Below are 26,919 nucleotides of genomic sequence, written 5' to 3' on the forward strand. Positions count from 1 at the left end.
TAATATTGTATAATAAATAATATATAATATTGTATAATAAATAATATATAATAAATAATGTATATAATATTTTACAGGTCAGTATGACTTCCACATTTGGTGCAGCGACTAGCAGCAATCCCAGGCCCTTCAAATGTACAGATTGTAAGATAGCATTCAGGATACACGGACATTTGGCCAAGCATCTTCGTAGCAAGATGCATATTATGAAGTTAGAATGTTTGGGCAAATTACCATTTGGAACATTTGCGGAAATGGAAAGATCTGGTGTCAATTTGAATGACATCGACACGACAGACTGTGATAATAGTCTTAATAGTCTGCAGGTTCGTAACAAAACAAATCTCAACTACACGCATTTCTTAAATTAAAAAAAAAAATAAATAGGAGAAATTGTGTAATAAGCTCTCAATTAATAAATAATAAAGATACAATATAAAATAAGCGTAGAGAGCTGGTAACTAAATTAAGATAAAGAGGAAGAAATTAAACCATAAAGAAAATTTTTATTAATTAACTTAGTAGTTGAACGGTGCTAAATAATTAAATAAATCTTAATGCGCTGAAGAAGACTAGAAAAGTCTAGCCGAAACATCCGAATATCCATGTAAAACATACTTAATATTATCCTTTTAAATGGAGGCAAATTTAGTTAATTAATAAAAAATTTAGTTAATTAATAAAAAATTTTTTTGATTTAATTTCTTCCTCTTTATTTTAATTATATATATTTTATATTATATTTATATTATATTATTTTATTTTATATTTATATTATATTATTTTATATTTATATTATATTTATTATTTAAAATTATTTAAAAATTATTATATTATCTTTATAATATATATCATATTTATTATTTAAAATTATTAAAAATTATTATATTATCTTTATTATTTAAAAAAAAATGTTAACGATAAGAAAACGCTTTTTCCTCGACAGATATTGGCTCAGAGATTATGCGGGAAGGATCCTGCCAAAATCGCGCCATGGGATTCGGAAACAATGCCCGGCCCGGTTGTGAGCGGTGGCGAGACTTCGTCAGACGAGGGTGAACCTATCGGGCAGCACGCACTTCACGCACAATATGTAAAAGCGACGACGGACGCGGATGTTTCCCGATCATATCACGTGCCAATCATTACCGAAGAACCGAAAGTCATTAACGATGTTCGTCTACGCAGTCCTCAGTTTAATCAGCAACGACGCGATTACGCTGTCAAAGAGCAACGAACAATCCCGGCTGTCGTTTCGATAGAAAACACGAGGGCGGAAGACAATTTACAATCATACAAGTGCCAAGTTTGCTCCGTATCTTTGCGTACCGTAAACGAGTTACAGGTACACCATTTTGTTGAACATAATATTGAACCAGATTCTAGTACAAATATCCATGGAGATAGGAGTGCGGGTAAAAGTAGGGAAAAAGAGAATACTCAGAAAAGAATTGCAGAAGAATCCGCGAAGGAAGATCACGGTAGGCAAAGACTAGAAGATACATAGTGCCAAAACGATATAGCGTACTAAGGAATTTGTTTGGATGGTGTCCGCAATGTTACACACTTTGAGAACTCGGTTTTGAGATAAGGTATCCTATAGAAAAACGCATCACAGATATTTTACAGGGAGAGAAAAAAAATATCTCGATAAGTGTAACAATACAATGTTTTATGTCTGGAGAGAAACGTTTCTCAAAAGTTAACGTATTAACGCATGTTGAACACTTGCAAAGATTTAAACGAGTCGCGAGTTGTTTGTAATTTTAAGAAAAATTACAGATTAATGTAAATTTGCAGTTTTACGTTGCCGGATTATTTTGCAAATTTCTGAAGATTTTACACAATTTTTCAGAGAAGTATAAAAGACGTGGATATCATGAAAATGATAATGCAATATAAATTTGCAGTTTTACGTTGCCGGAATATTTTGCAAATTTCTGAAGATTTTACACAATTTTTCAGAGAAGTATAAAAGACGTGGATATCATAAAAACAATATAAATGAAAAATTGTCTCGATCATATTTCTTCCACTACAGATGTTGGTTCACTATAATTGCTTCTATTGCAAACCTAACGCGACACGATCGCTTGTACAGTCCTCCTGTAAGACTTTACACTCTTCCTCACAAAACCGGTATAATATAACGCGTTAAGTAAAAAGAAAAAAAAAACATAGCTCGATTATCTGATAATAAGTATAATATTTATACACAATAGTATCTCTTGTAGCGAGCATGACGTGCAATGAACTAGCATGTGATTCTGTATTTAAAGTGCAAATGTTGCTTTCAACATGTTGAAGAGTATTCTAATATTACACTTTAAATTGATATGAAGCTTATATACATATATATATTATATATTATATATTTGTATGATATTAGTATGAACAATTATGAGAGTTATTGTTGATATAAGAGGAAATGTGTTTGTATATATTTATGTATAATATAACATGAGGAATCATGTTAGTCTCTATTATAGTTTTAAGAAAAATCAGAAGTCAGAGATTGTATCGGTTGCTCAGATTACTTATAAATTTACAAGCTTTTATTAAACGCTGCAAATTTAGTTTCCACGTTTCTTGGAAGATTTTCTTACAAGTAAATAGGCTGCGATAAGTGTCTATTTTAATTTTATCGGAAATATTGTTAGATGTATTTAATTATCTTTATATTTTACATCCAATATTAGTGTAAATCCTAATTGATCTTACTTGTTTTTTTATATGCTCTGAGGGACCGATTTGCTGATTCTGCTTAAGACATTTAAGAAGCCAGATACCTTCCATGAGCGACAGCTATCTTATAATTAACTGTCTCCATCTCTCTGTAATGCTATATGCAGTTTTGATATCTCACTCAAGCACGAAAATGTCTTTCCTACACTGCATAATCAGACACCGTTTATCACAATTTGTACCTAGATGTGCTTGAGCTAAGATAATAGGGGTACGGAATGACTGCACAATTGTATACAATGAGGTCCAGTCTGAGTGATTGTCACTAAACGATATCAATGTAGCATAGTCTAACATAGCATTTTGGATGTATATCTATTATCTATATAATTCTGTCGACTCCAACTGCAAAAACTACATACGAGCTTCCAAGATGTGTACATACATGTGTTCTATATGTACCCAAAAAATGCCAAGCCAACAATTTGCGTTTGAGGAGATCAGCCAAAAGGATGATACATCAAAGTTGACTCTGAGTGTAAAAATGACGACGCGATTTTTTCATGTGAAATGCGAAATATTTTGCAGACACCCCAGGTAGAGCATGAAACTCATAATGACATCATTATGACGTCACCTAAAAGTCATTTTAGAAAAATCATAATCATCTCATTTGATATACTTTTGGCAACATTTTGTGACTTATTAATATCATTTTTTATTTATATTATGCAATTACTTGTTTATTTAATTAGTCATGTATATTTAATATATTATTATATATTTTTATATTTAATTATTCATGTATATTTTAATATATTATTATATATATATATATATATATATTATATATATATTTTAATATATTATTTTATATATATATATATATTATATATATTATTATATTTTAATATATATTAATATATTTTAATATATATTGCAGAATATAATATTCATGTAATTTTTATTACATTTAAGCAACATAATCTTTTTAAAATTATATAATGCGATTATTGAACTTAAAAATTTATGATTTTTTTTGTCATCTTTAACTCATTTTTTAGTCATGTTTGTTTAGGTAACTTTTAAGTGATAAATAAAATCATGATGACGTCATAATGATGTCATTATGAGTTTCATGTTCTACCTGGGGTACGTGTAACACACGTGTATCTCTTGGCTATCTGCGTGTATACTTGTATGTGATTTCGAAGGGATGTACTTTTTGCCAAATTATAGATTGATATTCTCAACAATATATTTTCGAAACGTAGTCGTCCATAGAAATATCAGGTATTTTCAAACGTATACATATCATATCCACTGATATCTCGATATTAACCGAGACGATGGATGGCTATGCGTTTTATCATTTGATCAAATCGCACGGCACAAGTTAAATTTACTTAGTAACGGACTTACGGTTTCGAGTGTGTCCTTGTACGAGGCGAGATCCTCTCTTCAAAATCCTCCTTAAACACACGTGCACGAGCTTGATTTTTGCCAAAAAGTCACACTCGCGAATTTTAGTCGTAAAAAACGCGAAAAATGACGGAAAATTCGCTTCGATTCAAAAAACTTTGCCACCACTTTACACTCGCGAAAAAACACGGCCGCGATGCATATATTCGATCTGAACACTGGCAACTCAGAATTCAAATTCTACAACGTTAAACTGGACGTTTGGACAAATATAACAATATGAAGTGAAATAATATAACACTAATTTTTTAAAATTGTAAAGAGATTTTTATAAATTTCGAAATTTCTTACAATCATTTTTCTTTAAATTTATACATGTGCTACGTGATTTTAAGGTCAAAGGAAAATGCTCGACTTACGTTGTCCAGCCGCGAAATACGATATGCTATGATAAGGCACGTTCCACTTGACAAGTTTGCAACGGATGTTGTGATCGTTAAATGAAACGTACGTATTTCATTACAATATGGTAATTTTAAAATATATAAAAGAGATTAATAATTTTTATATTTCAATTAATCTGTCTTTATATATAAAAATCTTTTTATATTTCGAAAATTGTTCAAGCGAGAGAGCAGAAATATATTTCTATATAATTTCTTTTTTCTGATAGCCAGAATATCTCGCAAATAATTTGAGATTTTTTTTATTCAGCCATCCAATTAAAAAAGCTAGTGGAAGAATAATTTTATTTACGAATTTAGAAAGAGGTATAAAATTGTTTGTATTAGAAAGATATCGCAGAAATGATTACAAATCGTGATTAAATATCACAGATATGATTTTAAATTTTTTATTTTTAAATCTGTCTTTATATATAAAAATCTTTTTATATTTCGAAAATTGTTCAAGTGTGAAAGAGCAGAAATATATTTCTATATAATTTCTTTCTTTTGATAGCCAGAATATCTCGCAAATAATTTGAGATTTTTTTTATTCAGCCATCCAATTAAAAAAGCTAGTGGAAGAATAATTTTATTTACGAATTTAGAAAGAGGTATAAAATTGTTTGTATTAGAAAGATATCGCAGAAATGATTACAAATCGTGATTAAATATCACAGATATGATTTTAAATTTTTTATTTTTAAATCTGTCTTTATATATAAAAATTTTTTTATATTTCGAAAATTGTTCAAGTGAGAGAGCAGAAATATATTTTTATATAATTTCTTTCTTCTGATAGCCAGAATATCTCGCAAATAATTTGAGATTTTTTTTATTCAGCCATCCAATTAAAAAAGCTAGTGGAAGAATAATTTTATTTACGAATTTAGAAAGAGGTATAAAATTGTTTATATTAGAAAGATATCGCAGAAATGATTACAAATCGTGATTAAATATCACAGATATGATTTAAAATTTTTTATTTTTAAATCTGTCTTTATATATAAAATTTTTTTTATATTTCGAAAATTGTTCAAGTGAGAGAGCAGAAATATATTTTTATATAATTTCTTTCTTCTGATAGCCAGAATATCTCGCAAATAATTTGAGATTTTTTTTATTCAGCCATCCAATTAAAAAAGCTAGTGGAAGAATAATTTTATTTACGAATTTAGAAAGAGGTATAAAATTGTTTATATTAGAAAGATATCGCAGAAATGATTACAAATCGTGATTAAATATTACAGATATGATTTAAAATTTTTTATTTTTAAATCTGTCTTTATATATAAAAATCTTTTTATATTTCGAAAATTGTTCAAGTGAGAGAGCAGAAATATATTTCTATATAATTTCTTTGTTCTGATAGCCAGAATATCTCGCAAATAATTTGAGATTTTTTTTATTCAGCCATCCAATTATAAAAAAGCTAGTGGAAGAATAATTTTATTTACGAATTTAGAAAGAGGTGTAAAATTGTTTGTATTAGAAAGATATCGCAGAAATGATTACAAATCATGATTAAATATCACAGATATGATTTTAAATCTTTTATGTTGAAAAAAATATTTGCTAGTTTTTTGCATCGAACAATCAATACATTATTCTCATTGTTATTCTCTTTTTATTATTAAAAAAAAAAAAGATTCAGTCGTGTAATTCGAACATATGTTTTAATCGTATTCTGATGTCCTCTTTTGCAAACGTATACATTTCACATATATATTTATACCATTTGATATTATTAATTTCTTCAATAAGATGATTCAACATACGACTTTCACGATATTCGATTTCGACTAGAGTCTGTATGTGCGTAGTACTAAAAGAACCATGTTTATAAACTAAATATCTCCTATAAAGTATAAGTACAAGTATCTGATAAATATCTGATAAGAGGAACGAGGACATATTTATTATTGAGAGTGTTTACATACGCATCTATACGATTTATACGAAAAAAAAAAGTTGGCTTGGCTTCCTTCAGACTCAGTATTAGACTTGAAAATAACGAAGAAAAAAAGATGACGAAAAAAGCTTGTACGGCTTCTAGATGGTTTTATATATTTCTGTTTTTTATGCAGATGAATCGACGCTCGATTTCACGAGTTTCCGAAGAAACTCTTGCTCGCCTCCAGCCCCCCCCCCTCCTATTTCCATATTTTTTTGCGGCGATTTGAACGATTTAAATTTTATATAAATATATATATATATATATATATATATATATACGCGCATTGTGTAAACGATGACACAAATACCTGGCAATATAGTATTTTATATGTATTATAGATCTTTAAGATTTTATAAATGTTCTTCCGCGTGCGCAAGGGAGCGAAGGAGAAAGATAGAGAGATGTAAACAGAGTGTAATTTCATCCTTAGGCTCGCATAAATTACGTCGTGGGCTTCTGCGAGCTGCGGCTGCTTCAACGAATCCACCTCTGGCTTGAGCAACTTTATCACGAGAACCTTGAAATTGGATCCAATGGGCTCTTTTTGCCCATCGATATCAGACCATGGGACCGGAATGATAATTTTATAAGCGTATACTTGAGTAAGGTAGCAAACGGATTTTACGAATGCCAACGAGTTTTGTCAGTGTCATCGTTACTTTTCTTCCTAATTCTGTGAATTCTGTTAAACTATTGATGAGAATATATAATTTTTATTTATTGTAAATAAAAGAAAGAACATTGCTGAAAGAGCGTTTTATATATTATGCATTCTGAATCGATACATAACACACTTAGACTTTATCAAATAGTGATAAGACTATCTATTGGTCCAGAGATTGTAAGGCAAATTGTACAGAGAAAGGGTTCATAATATGAATACGACTTTGTACAGTGATTTTGCAAGGACGAAAGTACAACTTTAGGAACAGAGACAATGTGGGACAGGAATAAAAAGTTAATTTGCGATAATAACGTATTGTTTATTGAAAATTAAGTAACCCTTACGTACAATAGAAAACGTTTGAAATTAATACTCATAATACAAAAAGAAATATTAACATCCATTTAATACAAAAAGAAATATTAACATCCATTTAATACAAAAAGAAATATTAACATCCATTATATGTTTCTTGTCTGCTTAACGTGCATCGAAAACAACAACTAAAAATCACATTAAGGAAAATTTCTAGATATTTTGGTTTGAGATTATTATAATTAATTTGAGATTATTATAATTATTATAATTAACTTACAGTTAAATTAGAAAGTATGAAAAGGATACGTCTTTTAGTGCGCTTTTTATACATAATACGATATCCACATTCTCTGCATCGAATTGGATCCTTGGAACGTATCTCATTGTCATGGTGACATTCTAAAACAAATTTTAAATTTGATTATATAATATAAATAAATAGAAACTATTTTTTTTTAATATAATGTAACATCTATTCAATATAATTGTAGAGAGATACATATTGTTCTAGAAATTTCAAACATTTCTTGAAAGAAATGCGTAAATACATATCTTGTCAATTTCAACAAGAAATAATTGATATAATTTATAAAATTTTTAATAAACATAAGTATAAAAAAAATATATACAAATATATAGTAGTTGCTTTCCACCCAAGTGATTGCTTATCGCTCAAGTACTGGTGGTACTGAGTCACAGTTATAAGTATACTTAGATCAGTGACATCATTATTTAGTTTAGATTGTACATCAGTTTAGTATCAGTAAGAGTATATACAAAACTTTGGTCTACTGATATTCGCCAGTAATTTTATTACATATAATAGTTGCTTTTCAAATTCAGATTCTCACTTGTGATGTCATAACTCAGTTGGACACACATTCTCTTTGTTGCGAGTAAGATTCAACTGAGTTTTTATAATTTGAATATATTCGAGACTGCGTTTTAATTAATCTAAAGCTAATATTACATTTGTCGTACAACAAATTTTTTAAGTACATTGATTGACTGCGGGATAGTAATTTTTTGATTCTTCAGAAATTTTCTATTCCACAGCCAATTAATGTGCTTAAAAAATTTATTGTACAACAAATGTAATATTGGCCTAAGATTCAACTGAGTTTTTACTGTTAATTTAAATACATTTGAGACTGCGTTTTAATCAATCTAAGACTAATATTACATTTGTCGACAAATTTTACGACAAATTTTTTAAATAAATTGATTGACTACAGGATAATAATTTTTTAAATCTTTAGAAACTTTCTATCCTGCAGCCAATTAATGTGCTTAAAAAATTTATTGTACAACAAATGTAATATTGGCCTAAGATTTAACTGAGTTTTTACTGTTAATTTAAATACATTTGAGACTGCGTTTTAATCAATCTAAGACTAATATTACATTTGTCGACAAATTTTACGACAAATTTTTTAAATAAATTGATTGACTACAGGATAATAATTTTTTTAAATCTTTAGAAACTTTCTATCCCGCAGCCAATCAATGTGCTTAAAAAATTTATTGTACAACAAATGTAATATTGGCCTAAGGTTCAACTGAATTTTTACTGTTAATTTGAATACATTCGAGACTGCGTTTTAATCAATCTAAAGCTAATATTACATTTGTCGTTCAAATTTTTTAAGCACATTGATTGACTGCAGGATAGCAATTTTTTAAATCTTTAGAAACTTTCTATTTCGCAGCCAATTAATGTGCTTAAAAAATTTATTGTACAACAAATGTAATATTGGCCTAAGGTTCAACTGAGTTTTTACTGTTAATTTGAATACATTCGAGACTGCGTTTTAATCAATCTAAGACTAATATTACATTTGTTGTACGACAAATTTTTTAAGTAAATTGATTGGCTACAGGATAATAATTTTTAAATCTTGAGAAACTTTCTATCCTGCAGCCAATCAATGTGCTTAAACAATTTATTGTACAACAAACGTAATATTAGCCTAATGTATTTACTAATTTTTTTTTTAATAAAGTGATGTTTACTAACATGAAAAGTAAGGTTATGAATCTCACTCGCCGGTATTTGTTTCTTTCTACTCGGTGAAAAAAAAAAAAAAAACAAATACGAGAGAATGTGTGTTCAATTGAATTATGACGTCACAATGTTTTGCCTGCGAAGGAAAGATTAAGAAATAACTGAAGAAATGTGCCTTTACCTCCACAAATATATACCATAGTTGGTTTTTGCGCAGATTCAGACTTGCTGGATTCCATCTTACTCCGTAAGTTGCTTTATTCTTTTTTTCTTCCTTAAGCCTTGAAAAATCACGCTTAGCGCGTTGAAAAGATAAATGAATACGATCGCGTACAAGAATCCTCTTCCCCTCCTTCTTTTCTTCTTTAGATTGTCAGGAGTGACTGGTTTCTCGAGTGGTTTTTCGACTATCTCGATTTTCTCGGCTTCGTCGACTTCTTCGCCCATGATTACTTCAACATAGATTACAACAATCCTCTGCCCTGCGACTCGCCGGTGAGCTATATATACTGAAATAACTGGCGCATGCGCGAGCGCAGACAAAGGCTGAGTTGCGGGCCTATCTAATCAAAGAGGGGAAAAAAAATACAAATAGAAAGGAAGATAAGTAGCAACTAAAGCCATCTGCCCAGTAGAATTCAGACGTCTCCGACGTTATATTTGAAGATCCATCGTCGGGTAAAATAGAAAGGATGTCTTTATTCTAATTGGTTATTTTTTTTTCTTTTTTTTTATTGAGCAAAAGCAAGGCATTGGCTCTAGGCCAGTGTTACGAAATTCGTTATCTACAGTAGGTATCCTAAGTTTGTACTATATAGTTTTAAATTATATACATAAAGTAAATTAAATTTATTACTAAATGAAATATTAAATATTGCACTTATTGATAGAAACATTGAAAGAAAAATAAAAATGCTCAGAGAATAGCTTAATTCACTAGTATAACACTAAGTTAGAAATTAGAAATAACGACCTAAATAGGGTAGGTTTAAATTTAAAAATGCTTAAAAATTAAAATTTAATATTAAATAATAATAATTAATTAATTAATTAATTAAGCAGTTAAATTAAACATCAAATTCTGATTGGTTAATTAAACGCTGTTTGAAGAACGCCCTCTCATGTCGAACAAGCAGAAAATTTTGTTATCTTAATGCACGAGCTGTCAGTAGATGACGTTAGTGCGAATGTTATGCAATGGCAGGTGATGGTGAGATGATTGGACACTATTCATATGTTGTCCTCTCTCTCTCTCTCTCTCTCTCTCTTTTTATGTATATTTTGAAAAACAATCAATTTCAAACTAAAAATGTAAATATTGTCATATTATTGTGTTTCTTATATATTTTAAACACATGATTAAATAACGTTTCTCTAAAATATATTTTATAAGTCGTTCCAATACAGTCAATATTAATTAAAATTTCACTAATATCCCATTCTTTCCAATACTCGCGATATTAATATGAAATATATATTATAATGAACATTATTTTCATCATTCAAGTGACATCGCATGCGCGTAAAAATTCAAACAAATCGTTCAATTATCCAATTTGGCGATCATAATTATTTTCGTGAGGAGCAAAAATTTTTGCCGTAGAAATACTCGCGAAAATTTTTCACGTCTTCTAAAAAAAAAACCCAACAGCCACTTCGATTGCTGACCGAGAGACATCTGTAGCGCCGGATGTGGTGCACCCCAATGTACCGCGCTCACGCATGAGTAGCACGGAAATTGGAGAAGACGAACGGGAAAATCTCCCGACGACAGAAGCCTGCTCGCGCGCGCCTTTCCAGCATCCGGAACGGCCGGCCAATAGGGCCGCTTGGCAACGAACGGCGGGACGAGGTGACGCGCGCGATTTGCCGACTGGCGCGCGTGGGAGACGCGCGATTGGCCGGCTGGCGCGCGCGGGCAGGCGCGCGATTGGCCGGCTGGCGCGCGCGGGGAGGCGCGCGATTGGCTGGCTGGCGCGCGTGGGGGGCGCGCGTGTGCAGCGAGGGAATACACGAGACGTTTTGCTCTCAATGTGTCGGTGGAACGCCGCGGCGCCCGGACGCTTCTCCAAGGGAGAGCTGCGTGTTTTCCCGGGTTACGCACCCCTGGCCGTTCGCGGTGAAAGTCGGCCCAACAACTAAACCCAGGGTAAATTATCCTTGAGAATAATTATCGTCGAAAATCGGCGAAATATTCGCGAATATTACGCTCGTGAAAGTCGATCGCGGTGAAAGTCGGCCAGGCTTTTATTTACGAAACGCGCGAAGGGTGATCTCTCTCCATGAGCCTCCTGGTGGTGCTGTTGACGAGCGGCAGAAGGGGCGAGAAAAAGGAGAGGAGGGGGAAAGGCACGGCAGATGCGAAGTGCGTATTTCCCGCGCGACGCACACGTGAGTGAAGTGCGAAGCGATATGAGCGTCCGTGTCAACATTATCGAAACGTCAAGCGCCGCTCGCGCCCAACTTCGCGGTGTAGCTAACTTCACCGGGAAGCGATTAGTGCCGCGGTATGACACTTGTAATATGATTGACGCCGAGAAAAATCGTCTCGTTTGACAGTGCTTCGAGGACGAAATAATATTTACGTTTTCGGGACTTCCAGTGGAGATATATTGATATCCCGACGCGTTAGAAACTCAATTGTAATTGTATACGTATACAAGCACGAAGTGTGTTATCAGTGTTTTTCTCAGATGCCATAAAAAGGTCAACAGGGTAGGTAAGTCGCTTAAAAGATAGTTGAAGCTGATGAGCAGGTGTGAGACTTCGAAAAACCATTCGTTTCGAGGCAGATAAAAACGGCAGGATGGAGGAAGTCGAGAGCATGCCCATCTCCGTCGACGCCAGTTCCCACGACAGCGTCGACAGCGGCTACCTGTCAATTCTGACACCTCACACCAGCGGCTGCAGCTCGATGACCGGCTACAGGACACGATCGTCCTCCGGCGCGTTATTGTCGGCCAAGAAGTGCTGCAGATTCCGTACGGACCCGTTTCAATGCGAGAAGGCGCAGAGACGCCGCTCCAAGCTCAACCACACGTTGAACGCCTCGGAGTCCGACTACCTCGTCTCCGAGAGTTCCTCCGTCGAGCAGGAATCGTCGTGTACGAATGTCAACCAAAGCCTCAGCCTGGTGCACTCTACGCCGAGCTGCGCCGACAATAAGTACACGGAGATTCTCAGGATCAAGAACAGGAGGAACTGGAGGACCACGGTACTCATCACTCCCGCGTCCAACGATTTCCAGCTCCTGTCGCCGCCTCTGTCGCCGGCGGTGCCCTCCTCGTCCTTCGTGGCCTCGGAGCCCGTTGAGGAGGATGTGGAGATGAAGCTAGTCCATTCGGAGGGTAAATCGCAGGTTCAGGCAACACCCCCGAGACTCAGAGTCTCGATACCGCGGATTGTCATCTCACCGGCTCGCAGAAGGATCAGCCCCGCGATCACATCGGAGAATCAGAAACTGAGTAAACTGTGTATCGCGGACTTGTCCGAGATTAAACCGAAGAGGCTGGACTTCAGCCATCGTGGTCTAGCGCTGCGAAATAATATTCGTAGAGCTACCTTGGATTATACGGGGCGGGAGAAGGTGGATTTCCTGTCTCTCCTGGGAGAGGAGAGCAACCATTTGAACCTGGTGTCGAAGATTCTATCTTATCTTGGACCTCCGGATCTCTGCTCGGTCAGTATGGTGTCCGCGGCTTGGAGGAGGATCTGCGAGAACGATTCTGGTGCCAACGGAAGAAGGATGAGTTACATTCTGCGCAAGCAAAACATCAAGGAGAACCTGAAGGTGACGTTCAAGAAGGCGAAACGCGAGGAGGATATACAGACGAGTCCCAAGAGCAGGCACTACGTCAGGAAGGGCTTCTTGGTGGACGTACAGAACTTCTTATACGTTCCAGCGCAACCGAGACCCCCGAATAGTCCACCTGTCTCGCCGAGCAAAGTCAAGTTTCACTCCTATGTCAAGGTAAGTCGGTCAATTTATGTAAATCAATTTTTATAAATTGAATCATTTAATCAATTTATAGAAATTGATTTAATCAATTTATATCATCAATTCTTATCAATTTTATATGTTATTTGTACTAAAATATTTGATTAATTTTATTGATATAATATTTGAATTAATTCTATTGAAAGCTAGTAATTCATAATAATATTTAAATACTAAATTATCACTAATTATGATTAAAAATTGAAAATTCAATAAACATGCTTGGGAGAAATTCTATAATAATATGAAATAAATAAATAATTTCCAAAAGATTTATTACAATTTCTCGCTATTATTTATTAAATAAATATGTCGAATTTTTTAATCAAATATGTGATTAAAAATTATTTATTTATTTCATAAATAATAGCGAGAAATTGCATTAATAAATCTTATAGAAATTATTTATAGAATTTGTTCCAAGGATATTTATTGAATTTCTAATTTTTAATCACATGATTTTTACACGTGAAATATTGTAAAAATTCGCTACATATTTAAATATTACTAGCTTTTATCCACTTTATATCAATAGAAATTTTATTTCATTTTGGTTTCATATTTACGTGTCAGAATTTATCGAATATTTGCATAAATTTATAATGAATTACAATCGAAAAAATAATTTTTCTGAATGAATATTGTGAGAATAAAATTGAGAAAAATCACAGTAAAATCAATGACTTCTATTGAAAGCTAGTAACATTCAAATACTAAATTATCACTAATAATATGATTAAAAATTGAAAATTTAATAAACATGCTTGGAAGAAACTCTATAAATAATTTCCAAAAGATTTATTACAATTTCTCGCTATTATTTATTAAATAAATATGTCGAATTTTTAAATCAAATATGTGATGAAAAATTATTTATTTATTTCATAAATAATAGCGAGAAATTGCATTAATAAATCTTATAGAAATTATTTATAGAATTTGTTCCAAGGATATTTATTGAATTTTTAATTTTTAATCACATGATTTTTACACGTGAAATATTGTAAAAATTCGCTACATATTTAAATATTACTAGCTTTTATCTACTTTATATCAATAGAAATTTTATTTCATTTTGATTTCATATTTTCGTGTCAAAATTTATCGAATATTTGCATAAATTTACAACGAATTACAATCGAAAAAATAATTTTTCTGAATGAATATTGTGAGAATAAAATTGAGAAAAATCGCAGCAAAGTCAATGACTGAAATGCAAAATCTGTTCAAAGCTTCAAAGAACCACGTGCGCTAAATTTCCCAGGGTTCTCGGGTGTTCGACACTCGCGGGAATTATTAACGCATGTTTCACTTGTTTGAGAATCGTATTCGTTGAGTTTATCTCATAACAGCTAGATAATTCGCGCTGGTATCCGAGACGTATCTATTCTCTTTAATGTGATATATATCTCTTTAATTGAATAATGATAATATACAATGACTCGGGATATGCGATTAACAACTATTTCATCGAGAAAGTCACGATTATATTCTCGGCAGCATTAACACCTTAGAATTTATAATAATACTTAAGCAGTTATGTAATGATTCTAATTTGAATATGATTGTCTGGTCTTGATTTATTGAGAGTGATTGCATTCTCCTTTTGATGCTCTCGATAGTAAAAGGTTTTTTAATTTCTTTTTATCTTTTAAATAAAATACATTTTATCAATTTGCTATTAGAATATTTTTTATTTTTTATTTTTTATTGTTTTTACTAATATCTTGTGTATTACATATAATATTATGGAAATTAATATGCTAATTTTTCTCTTAAAATAATACATGCACAACGTACGTAAATTATTAGGCATATTGAAATACGAAAAAAATGTTGTATTTTTTATTAACTCAAATAATTAAAAAATTCATCTCAATTATTAATTTAATTTTTACAAAAAAAAATTATTAATTACTGCTTTTGCAAAAAATTATTTGTCTGCCGGATGATAAAATTCAAAATCAGATAATCATGCATAATGCGTATTTTAATTATGATGGCGAATACATCTTCAGTGTGCGTCGTTATGCATGTAATTAATTAATAGTCGAGCTGTGCTCATGATCGATTGCTCTAGACTGTAAATGAAATATAGCAGTGATATCGACTAGAATTGTTACAATTCGAAGCTTCAAAAAATATATTTTTACAAATTCATGGAAAGAATGTTGAAAATATTGTAAATAAAAGTGAATTAATTAATATATGATATTATATAAAAATTATTTAAAAATTAAATTATTAAAAATAATTAAAAAATTATTAAAAATTATTGAAAATCAAAATTTTTGGGCATATTTTTCAATTTATTTTTCAGCATTTTATTCAGATTTTGTCCTATAATTTTATAAATATGTATGTATCGAAGTCTTGGAGCTAAATCAGCAGCCCTAGTATCGACGATTCGAATGTTGCGTTACGCATTGCGTCAGACAGCTAAATCCGTAATTAAGAATGCCGGTTGGACTTTGTGTCTGTAGTTTTGGCACTCGTAATTCTCGCGAGAACAGAAACAGGACAGATAATTACCAGAGCCAGCTATAATCGATACCCTGGTCGGTAGTCTCGGGATTTCCTTTTCACTTTAAGTTAGCATCCGCTCATAGTTCGCGCGCGCGAAATCGAATCGCGGTCGGGTAATTGTTTTGATTGCGAGATCATTACTTTGACGTTGATTTATCGCCATATTGGCTTTGAGCCGCCGCGAGGGATAATTGCTTCGTGGGTCGTTAAGGCCGGGGATAAGCGAGGTCCGTCAACGGTGTGCAGAATTTGACGGATGTTCGTTTCTCGATGATGAGACTCCGTCTGTTTTGTATAATTTCATCGTGCACGATGATTGAAATTCATACCGCGATATTGCACCTCGGTGCGATAAGGAACGCTGCAAATTAACGCAAAATTTATTTTGTGAAAAAAAGAAATATTTTATGCAATCTTATAGTGATTGCAAAATCTGGGAGCAATGCAATAATAATAATAATAATATTAAATTCTCAGCCCATACAGCAATATTGCTGCAATGTAGCAACAATGGTCTGTGCTGTAGAAAGATTTAATATAATAAACAGATAATAAATTATAATAATATATAATAAATAAAAATAATAAATAAAATAAACAGATAATAAGATTTAAAATATTAAACAGAAATAAATCTTTTTTTTTTTTTTTTTAAAATCATGAATAAAAATATAAAATTGTATAAATTTGTATTGCGATGTTATACGTTATTAAAGAACGTTTAATTAGAGAGATCTTAAAAGTTGAAGGCGATTTTAATATTTTTTTATATCCTAGATCCAAGAATTGTCGAAGTACGAAAGAGCCTCGTATAATATCGCGAGGGAATCTGTTCTGTATAATTTCATCGTGCACGGTGATTGAAATTCATCCCGCGATATTGCACCTCGGTGCGATAAAGAACGCTGCAAATTAACGCAAAATTTATTTTGCGAAAAAAAGAAATATTTTATGCAATCTTATAGTGATTGCAAAATTTGGGAGCAATGCAATAATAATAAGAATATTAAATTCTCAGCCCATACAGCAATATTGTTGCAATGTTGCTGCAATGTAACAACAATGGTCTGTGCTGTAGGAAGATTTAATATAATAAACAGATAAATAACATTTATTATTATTATTTTTTTTTCAAAAAAATTATGAAGAAAAATATAAAATTGTATAAATTTATATTGCGATGTTATACGTTATTAAAGAACGTTTAATTAGAGAGATCTTAAAATTCGAAGGCGATTTTAATATTTTTTTATATCCTAGATCCAAGAATTGTCGAAGTACGAAAGAGCCTCGTATAATATCGCGAGGGAATCTGTTCTGTATAATTTCATCGTGCACGGTGATTGAAATTCATCCCGCGATATTGCACCTCGGTGCGATAAAGAACGCTGCAAATTAACGCAAAATTTATTTTGCGAAAAAAAGAAATATTTTATGCAATCTTATAGTGATTGCAAAATTTGGGAGCAATGCAATAATAATAAGAATATTAAATTCTCAGCCCATACAGCAATATTGTTGCAATGTTGCTGCAATGTAACAACAATGGTCTGTACTGTAGGAAGATTTAATATAATAAACAGATAAATAACATTTATTATTATTATTTTTTTTTTTCAAAAAAATCATGGAGAAAAATATAAAATTGTATAAATTTATATTGCGATGTTATACGTTATTAAAGAACGTTTAATTAGAGAGATCTTAAAATTCGAAGGCGATTTTAATATTTTTTTATATTCTAGATCCAAGAATTGTCGAAGTACAAAAGAGCCTCGTATAATATCGCGAGGGAATCTGTTCTGTATAATTTCATCGTGCACGGTGATTTAAATTCATTCCGCGATATTGCACCTCGGTGCGATAAGGAACGCTGCATTTAAATTTTAAAATTTATTTTGCGAAAAAAAGAAATGTTTTATGCAATCTTATAGTGATTGCAAAATTTGGGACCAATGCAATAATAATAATAATATTAAATTCTCAGCCCATACAGCAATATTGCGACAATGTAACAACAATGATCTGTGTGCTGTAGGAAGATTTAATATAATAAACAGATAAATAACATTTATTATTATTATTTTTTTTTTCAAAAAAATTATGAAGAAAAATATAAAATTGTATAAATTTATATTGCGATGTTATATTATTAAAGAACGTTTAATTAGAGAGATCTTAAAATTCGAAGGCGATTTTAATATCCTAGATCCAAGAATTGTCGAAGGACGAAAGAGCCTCGTATAATATCGCGAGGGTGATTACGACAGGCGTCAAACTTTACGTAATGTTTATGGACAGTCCATGGCATGTTGTGTCATTTCCGCGCAAATGTTCCCATTACATTCCCACGTACGGTTCCGCTGAATCTTCATAAAGTTGCGCGCGCACGCCAAAGCTCGCGTTAGAGGCAAAGCGGCGGGACAAACGCGATGATTTACTCGCGGAAATCAGTCAGACGAGCAGCGTGAAGAATCGGTGACAGTGATGTACGTGCCTTCTTGTTCCCGTCGTCGCCGAGGCTACCTACCTGCCGTTTCTCTCTCTCTCTCCCTCTCTCTCTCCCTCTCTCCCGCCACTTTCTCTCTTCCCCCCTCTTACCCCTTCCTCTCGTTAAACGAGGGATGCATTCCGCTATCGCATTAGATTGCGATAGCGGATGCAAGTGGCGTACCTAGGATTCTTTGTTACTCGCGTGGAACGAGAGAGTCTGACGTTTGCGCTAATGTCAAAGTCGGGACATCGATATTTTTTATCACCGACGATAATAGAATGCTCATTGTCGGCCATGCACGCGTATTGCATCCCAGTCAGATGGCTCGTCAAAGCTTGTTGTTATCGAACATTAAAATTTCGAAGGACAATATCTTTGGAGATACAACATAAACGATTAACGTATTACGGTCAATTTTCGTCGCGAAATTAATTCAACATATTTTACATTATTATTCTTCGACGTCTTGATTTACGTTTGAAACAAAATTACGAATTAAATTCATTATAATTCTCCAGATTTTTTAAATATTTAAAAACATTTTTGATATTAAAAAAATTTTCGTTTACGTTTGAAGAACTTTTTTTATATTAAAAAAAATTGTTTTTAAATATTGAGTTATAATTAATACTCAATATTGAGCTATATTATTGAGTATATAATTTTTTTAAAATATTGAGTTGGGTTCTTTTTTTAAATATCGAAGTGGCTAGAATTATAAGTTATTTTTTTTGCAAATTAAAAATTTCTTTCGGGGGTAAGTAATATTTTGTTGAAAGTGAGAAGAGGCGGTAATCGAGTTTTTAAAAAATGGCGAGACAGAAGTGCTCTCAGGGAAGGTATGATGTAAAAAATTGCGATACAAGAAGGCGGTCGGATCGTAAATAAATTCGAGTCGCGGCACGTTGCAAAGAAAAGTCGACGTTAACGTTCGCGAACGGATATGCAATGTGGTTTTAGTTGCTCTCCCTCACGAAAATTGAGTCTGGCGGGCGATATATCAGAGCGAGAGAGAGTCCGTCTCTCCTCCTGCACGTCCAGAGAGAGGAGAGCCAACGCTCGTTTCTTCTCCGGATCGCGAAGTCGCCCGAGGCGAAAACCGGCCACGAGAAACAATGCGAATATATTATAGTATCTGGTACTAAAACAAAGGGCGGGCAGAGAGCCCTTTAGTCTTTTACGACAGTGCGAGACAATTCAAACCACGAGCGTGTAATGCGTGTGCAAAACGAGAATTATTTTAAGCCGCAAAACATTGAAAATGAAAGTATTAATATTAAAAAGAACTATTGTAAGCTTGGATATATATAAATGTAATATGATTTTTTTTTATTTATATTCAATTTTATATTCTGCAAAATATCTCCTTCACTTTGTTTAAATATTATTTTTAAATCGCGAAAATAATTTTGATAACAATTGTATGTTATTGATGATTGATATTAAATTGTCGGGATTGAAGATAAGAAAATCTGACATTTTGTTTCATCATATATCTGTGTATATATCTAATTATCAGGCGCGTTTAGGTGAGCCGAATTAATTTTAATTAATTCAAATTTTAATTATTATTATGTATCCAAATTTTATTTATTATTATATTTATTATTATGTATCAATTTTATTTCTTACCTTTAAAAGGGAATAGATATTTTGTTTCTTATCTTAAGAAATATATACGTACACACATTTTGATATCCCTTGAAAATATCAAAATTTTAAACATTTTTTGGCAAAATAAAATCGCATTTCTGACTAGTAACATCTGTCTTTTTATCGTGATTCGGGAGAATTAATTTCACAACGAACCGGACGAAGATAGTTCCGCAAAGAGGAAGGACGATTTTCAACGAAAGGAAGGAAGGAATTGTTCCTTAATTAGCAACGGCCACGAAGGGTTCGTTGAATAGCTGTCTAACGTTGTTGATCGCGTCAGGTGCGGGTGTTTCCTGTGAAAAAAAAGACTCCTTGCAGTCCCTTTTTCCGGTGGGTATCTTGACAATTTTACCGAGAATCCCGTCAAGCGAGTCCTCTGCTTCGGGCTCGAAAGAGGAAAATTGACCAAGACAATCGACTGGTTCTCGTCGTGTAATTTCAATCGCAATATTGGCGCAATAAAAATGTTTCTAAAGAGATGGGATATCTTTTGGAATTCTTTAAAAATCCATTAAACCGACAAAGTCGAAAAATAATTTTGTATATTTAATAATAATTTTTTTCACACTTTTCAGAAGCAAGGAAAGTTTGAAGATATTTGAAAATGCACATAATTTACATGACATTGAAATACGGAGCATTATAAATTATATTAATGATAGTTTGATATTAAATTTTTTTACACATTTTGATAGAAAAAATTTTGATGTTTGATAATAAATTCAGAAACTTCTAATTAATTTCTTCGTTCACGTTGTTTGTCAAATGATTAATTCATTTAATTTTGGATCACTTGACAAACTCGTTCTTATGCGTGATACGTATTTAACGTACATGCGATTATTTTAACGCGAATGAGGAAGAATTTTCTGTCTATTTTTTAATTATTATTTTACGTTTTATTTTATTTTGCCGCTCAACGGTCCCGCGATGGTATCGTCATATGTTCATATTGACCCACTGTTATGTAGCACCTGGCCAGGTGCACCCGGCTCCGATCATTTCTCTCTCTTTTTCACTGTCAGTCTCTCTCTCTCTCTCTCTCTCTCTCTCTCTCTCTCTCTTTCTCTCTCTCTCTTTCTCGCTGCGTGCTTCGCGGAGCATAAAGCAGTCCGACAACGGACAGCAGAAAGACCGTTTTATACATGGAGTAAAATAGTGCGAGTAAGCCACGCGTACCGTCATCGTGTGAAATATGCGCGGCACGCGACGATTTCCTCCAAGTTATTTGCATTGTTAATTTTGGATTAATTTCGCTCCGTTACAATCGGAGAAAATTAATTTTTGGAGTCGACCGATTTGCACATGCTGCCAGATTTGCACATGCAAAGATTACTTACTGAATTTCTTCAATATAAAAAAAAGTTATTTTTATTTTCTTATTTTTATTTTTATTTTTATTTTCTATTATTTATTTATTTAGAAAATTAAAAAAAATTAGAATGAGGGGTTGAATATATTCTCTTGATATAATTCTATTTATAAAACTTCTATTCATAAAACATATATTGCTATAATTTATATTTCCTAGATTTTATTTTTAAAAGTATGTATAACGAGATTGAGCCTAAATAAAAAAAAATATTAAGTTAGAGAAATTTTAAATTAAAAAAATGATTAAGTAAATATACGTGACATTTTTTGAAATATTTTCCGTTCGCGTCAGATAAAATATAAATTAAAAATATAAAAAATATGAAAATACAAATTTTGTGGAATATTAAGTATTCTTCACAAAATGTATATTCTTTTAGCTTATTCTTAGAATCCGAAAAGTACTCTCCCGCAAATACGTTAAGCTTCGCCATTCATCTTTATGCTCGATATGAACTAAAAAAAAATATTAAGTTGAGCAATTTTAAATTAAAAAATGATGAAGTAAATATATGTGACATTTTTTGAAATATTTTCCGTTCGTGTCAGATGAAATATAAATTAAAAATATAAAAAATATGAAAATATAAATTTTGTGGAATATTGAGTATTCTTCGTAAAATGTATATTCTTTTATCTTATTCTTAGAATTCGAAAAGTCCCCCCCCCGCCCCGAGAATACATTAGGCTTCGCCATTCATCTTTATGCTTGATATGAATTCGAGGTCGTGCGATTGATAGTTATCAGTATTGCAGATTTCTCCTCTTTTCACCCTCTTAATCTTTTTTCTTTTTCTTTCTTTCTCTCTCTCTCTCTCTCTCTTTCTCATGCGCACCGTGTATAAGGTTTCCAAGATCGGCATGTAACAAGTCGCAGGTAGTGGAGAACAAACCTCCCGGTTCCATGGTCCGCTCGTCCTCTCGGTAAAAAGACCAGGAATGTCTCGATAGAGCCCGATAAATGCATTAAATCGAATGCCCGATACCTCGAGTCTTTACCTCTCCACAATGGCTCCTTTTAAAGATGCCGCTAGCTTCTGCGAATCGTGCCATGCATGTGCATTTCAACGTGCATTATAACAAGGGGATCATTATTTATCACCGCAAAAGGCCTGAAGAAATTTACTCGAATTAAATAGATTAATATAATTTTCCAAGAAAACACAGAAATAAAATTAACAAAATATCTAATATTTATAAATCTTTTATTCAGAAATATTTGCATCAAATATTTATGCAATGGTGCGCACAAAATATTCTTTGTAAGATATTTTAAAAAAAGAGAGAAAAAACTTTAAATAAAATCATATTTTAATTTCGCTTAATATTTATTTATATTAATTGAAATCATGATCTTGTATTTTGAGATTGAAAACTTGATGCGATGATTGAGTTTATCTTTTAATTTTTATTGAATTATTAATAATAAATTATAAATATAAATTCATTATTAATAATGAATTATTAATAATAAAATTTAGTCGATAGGAAAAAGTTACAATGAAAATGCAGTATAAACTATATTATTCTAGATTATCAAAGTTAAAATTGTAAAATTTATATACAGTCGGTTTTTACAACACAATTTACACAATTTGCAATTTAAAAATATTTTTACATATTTCGTCTGGTGATGGTTGATTAAGGTTGCATGTAAACTGCTTGGTGCAGATAGCTATTTTACGCGATTTAACAAGAAGAAAAAAAGAGGCGAAGGGTTATTATGTATCCGCCCAAAGATGAGAGCAAACTTATGATTACACGAATCCCTAGCCCCAATCTTCTCAAAGCCGTACATGTCTGGGCAAAAGTACCAGCTCGCGACTCGATGCATCGATAAATGCATTAAATTGCACGATGAATTGCACCGTCGTATATTCGCGCTATCCAATCAGATCTCTGCAACGAGTAATTTGCCACATCGGTAGTGTGCGCTCATCGATAATGTGTGCTAATTATGGGATATTAATTGCAGTAATACTATGCATATGATAGATGATAATGATTATTTTATAAAAAATTTCTCATAAAATAATTACTTATATATATTTATTCTAATGTGTGTGTGCATCTAATATTATTCGAATATACAACGTTTAATATATATTTTTTTAAGTCTGTATTATATTAATAATTGCATCTCGAAGTAAAAATACTAAAAATATATAATCACAACAATCTCATATTTTAATTTTTGATATTAAATATATACTGATTATCATTTTCAAACTCGGTGTAATTATGTAAAATAATTATTGTATTTTTTTAAATACAATAATAAAAATAAAATAATTATATTAAAAAAATAATTATAAGATAAAAAAATATATAAGGTATATAAGAAAGAAAGAAAGAGAGAGAAAGTAAAATTTATCAATCAATATTGATTAAACATACACGTATTATTATTATACGAAATTTATGCAATCGATCATATTTATTTCGAACGTAGAAAAGATATTGAATAGAGATTGCGTATTTTTTATCAATATGCCACGCGTTATACATGACCGATAACAGTTTCTGTAACGCTTTGTTAGCGAAAGCCACGCTTATTGATAATTCGGGTATTTTTTGACAAATAGAATCACTAAAAGTGCGAATGATGACACTTCTTTGTAATATAATCGATACAGAATTGACACGAAGGTGACAGATAGTGTGACCCTAGGTCTATAGACTCTTAAAGAGGACAAATATATCACCGATTGCACCTGCTACGTGATTAGATAAGATTTTCTCACATTTGTGAAGTCAGTAAACTAATTTTAAAACAGTCACTTTTTGGGCTTATCGATAATAAATTAAGCGTTAAAGGACGACCGTTCTGTAGATAACATTTAAGGCTAATCCGGAATGCAGGTTATGAAGTGAAAACAAATAGGGTCTTCCTTATAAGTTGCACACTTAATTTTCTCAAAGTAAAAAATGTGCAAAAATATGCAAAAATGTGCAAAAAAAAATTTTATTCCGAAGAATAATTAATGAAAATTCGTTTGACACAAAATCTGCTGCAGATATCAATAATATATATTATTGATTATGATATATTATTAATTAATATATATTCTTAATATATTAACATGAAAAATATAGCTCTAGATTATACAAATTTTTATTAATAGCTTTATTAATAGTATACATTTTTATAAATAGTTATATTGTTTCAACAATTATCCTTTCAATTAATATATTAATAAATAAATTAATAATTAATACTAACAATAAATTAAATATTCGCACATTGGCCCGGCATATGTTAACAATTGGTTACTTTCTTCCAAGGAAAGGGAACCACGGAACGATGAGCACCTATACCTTCTTATAAAAAATCGCATGTTTGAGACATTAATGTCACTACCTGCATATCCGTGTAGATTAACGGAGGAAGGAAAAGACGGCTGCGTTAACGACAGCTGCGTACGCATTATTCTAATATACAAACATTATCCGTCTTCATTTTAAATTAAAAGAATCTAGAATGTCTAGATATACTAACAATAAGTCTTCAGTATACATGCAATATTTTTAATAGCAATTATATTTCATCGCATTTTATTTTATCAATTTATTTTCTATCTAATTCAAAGATTGTTGGTCCATTTAATTTCTACATTAAATTTTTATACATTTGATAAATAAATTTGATAAATAAATTTGATAAATAAATTTGTACATTTGATAAATAAATGAAAGTTTAATAATTATATAAATATTTTGGAGAAGAAAATAAGCAATAATATTCTATGACTTAAAATGTAAAAATGAGACTTTATAATATATAAATATATTAATGAAAATTGTGCAATATTACATGAGACTTCCTTTATTATATAATGATAATTCGTGATTATTTTTTGAAAAAAATTACATATAAATAGACATTTAAAAAATTATACATAAAAAATGTTGAATACTGAATTAAATATGAAATAGTTTTAAATACATTTATAAATCTCTATAAAACTAATTCCACAATTTCTTTATTTTCTGTGGAAAAGAAAACCTATTTATGCAAAGAGTGCAAATTAAAAAGAAAATAAAATTACTAAATATCTGCAAAACGATGACAAAAAATATTCTACATATTTTATCATTTTTATTATTACTTTCTATGATATTGATACAAAAAAAAAAACGAGAAAATCGAAATACAATATTATGCATTTTGGGATATCAGTTGACAAAGGTACGGCCTATAACTTCGAAAAACTTGGATACGTATCCAGTTCGTAGCTAGCAAGGACGTGGCACGAGATGGATGTAACCCCTCGAAGGAGGAGCCATGTATCTCATCACTCGCACTGAGAGAAAAATTCGAACCCTCAAGAGTCGTCTGAGAGAAGACAACTATAAGAAACGAGCCCTTTTCATTTCTCTCTCTCTTTCTCTCTCTCTCTCTCTCTCTCTCTCTCTCTCTCTCTCTCTCTCTCTCTCTCTCTCTCTCTCTCTCTCTGTCGTTTCCTTCTTTGTTATATGCGTCTCGATCGTGCTCGGTCACGTTTCCGCGATGTAATTTACCGAACTCTTTGCACGATACATGCTAAGAGCATAAACTGCCACAAAAGAAACTTTATTTTTTTATAAAATGAAAAAAGGAAAAAGTACGATGGTTAAAAATCATTATCAATGTATAAAGGAAGTATGAAAGAATTATTTTGAAAGGGGAAAAAATGTATATAAAAGATATACGTAAATATCTTAAATAATATATTAAATTAATATATAATAAATATATATTAAATTAATTAATTTATTAATTATATTTAAAAAACAATAGATATATAATTGATATACATATCCATTGATATAAAAATGTAAGGTGATCAGAAATATTAATATGAATCCCGAGTAATAAAAATAATATTGTTGATATTTTAGCATATATTTAATAAATTTTTTCACATTTTTTTATACAAACTATTAATTTAATTAGTTGTTATAATCTTAAAATAATAATAAAATGCTTATAAATATTCAAACAGCGCATTATTTATATACTTTAATATGTTTAATTTTTATTTTTCAATATAGAAATTTAATTATTATATTTTTATCTGTTTATGACATCGGAAAAAATAAATACAGACTTTGTGGTTGGTCGGATAACTTTGCATTCGCACATAATTGGTCATGTTACCAGTGTAAGAAATGCATCGATACACGCGTGTTGGAATATATAGTAAGGCGAGTATTCGCATGAGTGAATACAAAGTGGACTGCGTGAATGCATCTCATTCTCTACGTGTCGAATTTGATTGTCACTCGCTCATTGTCTGTTATTCGACTGTCTCATACACTGCTCATTGCATGTCATGACTTTGTCAATTGCGCAGAATAATCGTCTTCTCGAGCTGCGGTATTTGTCGTCTGAAAAT

General features: G+C 31.5%; 3 protein-coding genes across 3 annotated transcripts in view; 2 read left to right on the forward strand and 1 right to left on the reverse strand.

Annotated features, from left to right (window-relative positions):
- LOC105249053 overlaps positions 1–3,414 on the forward strand; it is a 34,407-nt gene extending 30,993 nt beyond the window's left edge. Inside the window, exons 7-8 of the mRNA XM_011254210.3 lie at positions 78–326; positions 947–3,414. Coding sequence (XP_011252512.1) covers positions 78–326; positions 947–1,507 — 810 coding nt within the window. The 3' untranslated portion in view covers positions 1,508–3,414. The remainder of the gene's footprint in view (positions 1–77; positions 327–946) is intronic.
- A 4,055-nt stretch (positions 3,415–7,469) lies between these two features.
- Positions 7,470–9,983, reverse strand: LOC109609836 (DNA-directed RNA polymerases I, II, and III subunit RPABC4). Its single transcript, XM_020026805.2, has 3 exons — positions 9,676–9,983; positions 7,796–7,888; positions 7,470–7,674 (listed from the first exon to the last, which is right to left on the reverse strand). The coding sequence occupies exons 1-3, from the start codon at positions 9,731–9,733 to the stop codon at positions 7,652–7,654; spliced, it is 174 nt and encodes a 57-aa protein (XP_019882364.1). The 5' UTR covers positions 9,734–9,983; the 3' UTR covers positions 7,470–7,651.
- A 1,557-nt stretch (positions 9,984–11,540) lies between these two features.
- Positions 11,541–26,919, forward strand: part of LOC105249041 (F-box only protein 5) — a 50,206-nt gene continuing 34,827 nt past the window's right edge. Inside the window, exon 1 of the mRNA XM_011254191.3 lies at positions 11,541–13,464. Within this exon, the coding sequence (XP_011252493.1) occupies positions 12,301–13,464 (1,164 nt within the window). The 5' untranslated portion in view covers positions 11,541–12,300. The remainder of the gene's footprint in view (positions 13,465–26,919) is intronic.

Source organism: Camponotus floridanus, unplaced genomic scaffold (genome assembly GCF_003227725.1).
Source record: "Camponotus floridanus strain SB8 unplaced genomic scaffold, Cflo_v7.5 scaffold18, whole genome shotgun sequence".
Lineage (NCBI taxonomy): Eukaryota > Metazoa > Arthropoda > Insecta > Hymenoptera > Formicidae > Camponotus > Camponotus floridanus.

Bases quoted from the DNA above. Each gene is read 5' to 3' on its own strand.
- LOC109609836 (XM_020026805.2), bottom strand. From the start codon at position 9,733: ATGGAATCCAGCAAGTCTGAATCTGCGCAAAAACCAACTATGGTATAT. The intron at 7,889-9,675 runs GTAAAGGCACAT...AATTTGTTTTAG, and splicing joins TATGGTATATATTTGTGGAG to AATGTCACCATGACAATGAG. The intron at 7,675-7,795 runs GTATCCTTTTCA...TGTGATTTTTAG, and splicing joins TAAAAAGCGCACTAAAAGAC to TTGTTGTTTTCGATGCACGT.